Source organism: Carlito syrichta, unplaced genomic scaffold, assembly GCF_000164805.1.
Source record: "Carlito syrichta isolate Samal-C Ts95f unplaced genomic scaffold, Tarsius_syrichta-2.0.1 Scaffold305795, whole genome shotgun sequence".
Taxonomy (NCBI): Eukaryota; Metazoa; Chordata; class Mammalia; order Primates; family Tarsiidae; genus Carlito; species Carlito syrichta.
Window position 1 is genome coordinate 241,038 of NW_007249891.1, and position 4,096 is coordinate 245,133.

At 45.3% G+C, this 4,096-nt stretch overlaps 1 protein-coding gene across 3 annotated transcripts in view; it reads right to left on the minus strand.

Annotated features, from left to right (window-relative positions):
• Positions 1 to 1,484: 1,484 nt before the first annotated feature.
• Positions 1,485 to 4,096, minus strand: part of HEY1 (hes related family bHLH transcription factor with YRPW motif 1) — a 3,819-nt gene continuing 1,207 nt past the window's right edge. For 2 of the 3 annotated variants that reach the window (XM_008062691.1, XM_008062692.2), the window contains exon 5: positions 1,485 to 3,239. In XM_008062691.1, the coding sequence (XP_008060882.1) occupies positions 2,656 to 3,239 (584 nt within the window). In that variant the 3' untranslated portion in view covers positions 1,485 to 2,655. Of the gene's footprint in view, positions 3,240 to 3,675; positions 3,949 to 4,096 lie in introns of those variants that run through there. The other variant, XM_008062693.1, reaches the window with a different exon arrangement.

Sequence of the window (4,096 nt, forward strand, 5' to 3'; positions counted from 1 at the left end):
CCAATTCCACCTGCTTCATTCCCAGTTACTCATCACCCAGAATATTCCTGTGAAAAAGAAAGTTAGAAAATGATCTGCCAGGCCTTCCCCCCAAAAGAAAAAAGTACTAACCAGATCATAGCATCACTGTCATTGATGGGACAAGTGAAGCGTGCTTCGTGATTTGCGGTTCCACAGCTCTATCCAGTGAAGCCAGGGAAATGAGAGGCTGTACTTCTTACACCATTCACGGCCATTTAAACCTGTAGAACGGTGAGAGAGTCTAAGACAGTCGAAGCACAATGCTGTTCAGTAATGCTGTGATGCCACTGGAAATTGCAGTTACTAAAATTAAACTGACACTTGGCAGAAATTTGCATAACACCTTCCATCACAGTCTTATGACAGACAGAAATGTCTGAGTGTCTGCGTGACACAGGCAACACTGAGAACGGAGCTACACATCGTAAAGGGACCGGTGTCTGAGGTCACACAGAGAAAGTTCGAGAGGTATTGGAAACCCACAATCACAAAAATGCCACCGTCTCCCATTCCTTCATAGGGATCCAGAAATCACTGCTTAAGCTCAAACTCCAAACTTCTCTTTGCCTTCTGTCTTTGTTTCTTCACCAGAGAGGAGTGGAAGAGTTCAGTATATGGGAGGGGAAAAAAATGAAGGTTCTATTTTATCATCTGCCAGAATGAGTTTTCTCCCTCTTCTCCCCACCAGCCTCAGGATCAAGGTGAACTCCTTAGGAGCTAAGAGGCAGTGCTTCTTAATTGGCAGACTTACTTTTAAGGCAGTGGGAAGACTCCTCTCCCCTGGGGCCCAGATTCCTGCCTCTGTTCTGGCAGTGTTTTGTTTTAACCTAAAGCATATGTCAGCTTCCTCACTACACATCTCATGAGTCCAATGCAACTAAAGGGTTAAACAAATTCCTTGGAGACAGGACCAAGGAAGACTCCTGGAGCTGTGCAGGTGCAGAATTACAGCCTGCCACTGCTCATCAGGCCACAGATTCCCGAGTCCCTGCACAAGGTCCTTTAGACAGAAACGTTTGGGTCTTCTTCTTTTGCCATTAAAAAAAAAATGAATAAAAGAAATGAAAAAAATTTTCTGCTCTCTCAGCATAGAACTGAGCATACAGTAGGTGACCTCAGTAAATATTTGTTGAAATGTCCACACAGTTTTAAAAGATTGTATTCGAGTTCTTTCCCACCCAGTCAGATTTAAGTGTTCTCAGTCTCTAGATGGCCATTGTAGGGCCAGACCATCTGACATAAAACAAAAGGACCATGTCCCCTGGTGGGAGGCAGGCCAAAGCTCTGCATTGCAATAGAGTCACCTTATTCAATGGCATTAATTTGTACAGTTTGGAAGTCCACGAAGAATGAAATTGGTAAACACATACAAAGCAATCAAGCAAAATGAAAATGAAGGGAAGTTTATATTTTCTTAGCCAATAGAGGGAAAGGCCAAGGTACATAAGGCATACACAGCAAAATACTTTGTTCTTTCTTTTTTATTTAGTCACAACACATCAGTACAACAGAGGTCAAACCCAGTTCAGTGGAGGTCATTTAAACTATACCTGCTAAAGGAATAAATCTGTAAAATGATACTTTTATAGCCTGAATCAAATTAAATAAATCAAAGAAGAAGGCAGCAAAGCCCTTTTAAATGCCCCAAAAAGGAAAACTCAACATGAAAATTTCCAGTTAAAAGAAAGATGGCAGTTCCAGGAAGATTAGGTTATGCATTTAACAGGTTCCACTGTACTATGCAGTTGACCACTGTCACACCATGATCACTTATCCATGTTAACATCTGTGAATTTGAGATCCATGAGATCAAAAATTCACTGCATTGCTGGGGCTGGTAAATGCAGGTATGCTCTATGCATTTATGGTCAGTTTCCTCTCCACCAATACTCCAAATGGGACCTAACCTACCAATGGCGCTCTCCTAACTAAGTCAGAACTGCCAATCCTGACAGACAACAGCAGTTGGTCACAGGGATTCAGGGCCACAGACAATTTGTACATTCACCTGACTGCTATAAGAGGCAGAGAATTTACTAGTCTTCTTTCTTGGATAAAGCTGATCATCTGATTTGTCAACGCTTTGTTCAGAAATATAAAATTCAATATAGTCTCCCCTCCCCCAAAAAAGAATATTATTTATACAACACCTTAATCTGTCAAAATATTAAGAAACAGAATCATGTTAACACTGAGCATAGTGGTTTGGAAAATTAATTCTACAAACAGACCATGAACTATACAAGGAGGAAAAACAGACTAAAAATACTAAATGTTAAGATTCCCAAAACTTTGGGGCAAAAAAAATGGAACCATCCTGGTTTACAAAGTAAATTAGGTACAGTACAAACCCATCACAAAGTGTTGGTTTATACTCACTATTTCAATGTAATGTTTTGAACAAAATTTAACAACTAGTTTTTAAAAACTGCTAATACAGGACATGATTAAAAAAAAACATTAAAAAAGAAAAAAGTCAACCAACAAACCTTCAGTCTTAAAAATTTTTTTCATCGGAAAGGGTACCTTTTTCCTTTTTACTTTTACTGACGACTTTAAGGTGATGTTGGCAACAGTCCAGCCCAGCTGGGATTTTTTAAGCTTTCCCCTCCCTCGTCCTATAACATCAGTCCTTTAAAAAGCTCCGATCTCCGTCCCCCAAGGTCTATAGGGCTTGCCAAGGTGTGCTCCCTGTGTGGGCGCCGAAGGGCTCAGTGCATTGGGCGAGAGTAGGTGGAAGGACCCGAAGGAGAAGGGGAAGGCCGACAGGGAGGCCACCGAGGACAGCAGAGGCGGCGAGAGTTTGGAGGCGGAGGTGACCACCGGGAGCACCGGTCCGAGGCCGCCGCTAGGGGGCGCGCGGAGGGCGGGCGCCTCCGGATGCGCCGAGGCCAGCCTGCCCTGGTGGTGCGGTTCCGTGGGCGAGGCCGGGGTGCCGGTGTTCCCGTGGCCGCTCTGGGGCAGCAACAGCGGGTGCGCGACGTGCGGGTGGTGTCCGAAGGCGCTCCCCCAGGGGATGTGTCCGAGGCCCGCGTGGGCGCCGCTCGCGGCTTCCCGCTGGGAGGCGTAGTTGTTGAGATGCGAGACCAGCCGAACCCGGAGCGGGTCGGAGACATCCAGTCCTTCGATGATGCTCAGGTAACGGGCGACTTCGGCCAGGCATTCCCGGAACCCTAAACTCCGATAGTCCATGGCCAGGGCGTGCGCATCAAAATAGCCTGAGGAAAAGAAGAAAAGGAAAACCTCGGGGCTTTGCTCATTCCCCGCGTTCCTTCGATCCCAAAGGCGGCCCTTCCCGGCAGAAACTTGCATCCTTCAAACATGGCACTCACGGGTTCTTCCCAAAGTTCAAATATTTTGGAGCCGCTCAAAATCTTTGCATTCATCGACATGAGCAGAATGTGTTTGCTAATGCAAGTTCAAAGCCCAATTCGAAGCTGCCAGGCAGAAACTGGAATTATACCCTACCAGCAGATGAAAACTATGTTCATTCCTTTAATGTTTTCCCTCAACAACAACAAAAAATACATCAAGGACAGAGAAACCACAGAGCAGTGAAATTCATTAGACACACAGATGTAAGTTATCATCGTGGAGCTTTTAGGCACTCGGTCCTCAGTAAAGCATTTGCCTGCTGGAGACAGACAGACAGACCTTGGCCTCCTGTTAGGCTTTCTCTACTCAACCACAATAGGTTTCTTTCCTCAAGGGTCATGTGGCAGCTCGTTTTAAAAAAATCTTATGTACGAAATTAAGACCACATATTTTAAAAGAGGGGGGCTTTTTCTCAAAATATAAATGGACAAATGGGAGAACTACCTGGTCTGAATCAGAGCTGCCACAACTTTAGAGGACTTCACAAATCATAGGCACTTCCCAAAAGATGCACGAGCTTGGCGTGCAGAGGGTTAAGGGGATGAATTCACTGGAGAAAATTCTCTGTGCATTGGAAAATGTACTGACAGGCAACCGCACACACCACGCAACGTTCTCCCCACCCCCAAAGAAAAACCAGGCAGCCACTGCACCAATCCTGGCCTGCAGCCGCGGCTCACTCTCCCCCAAGCACTCAGGG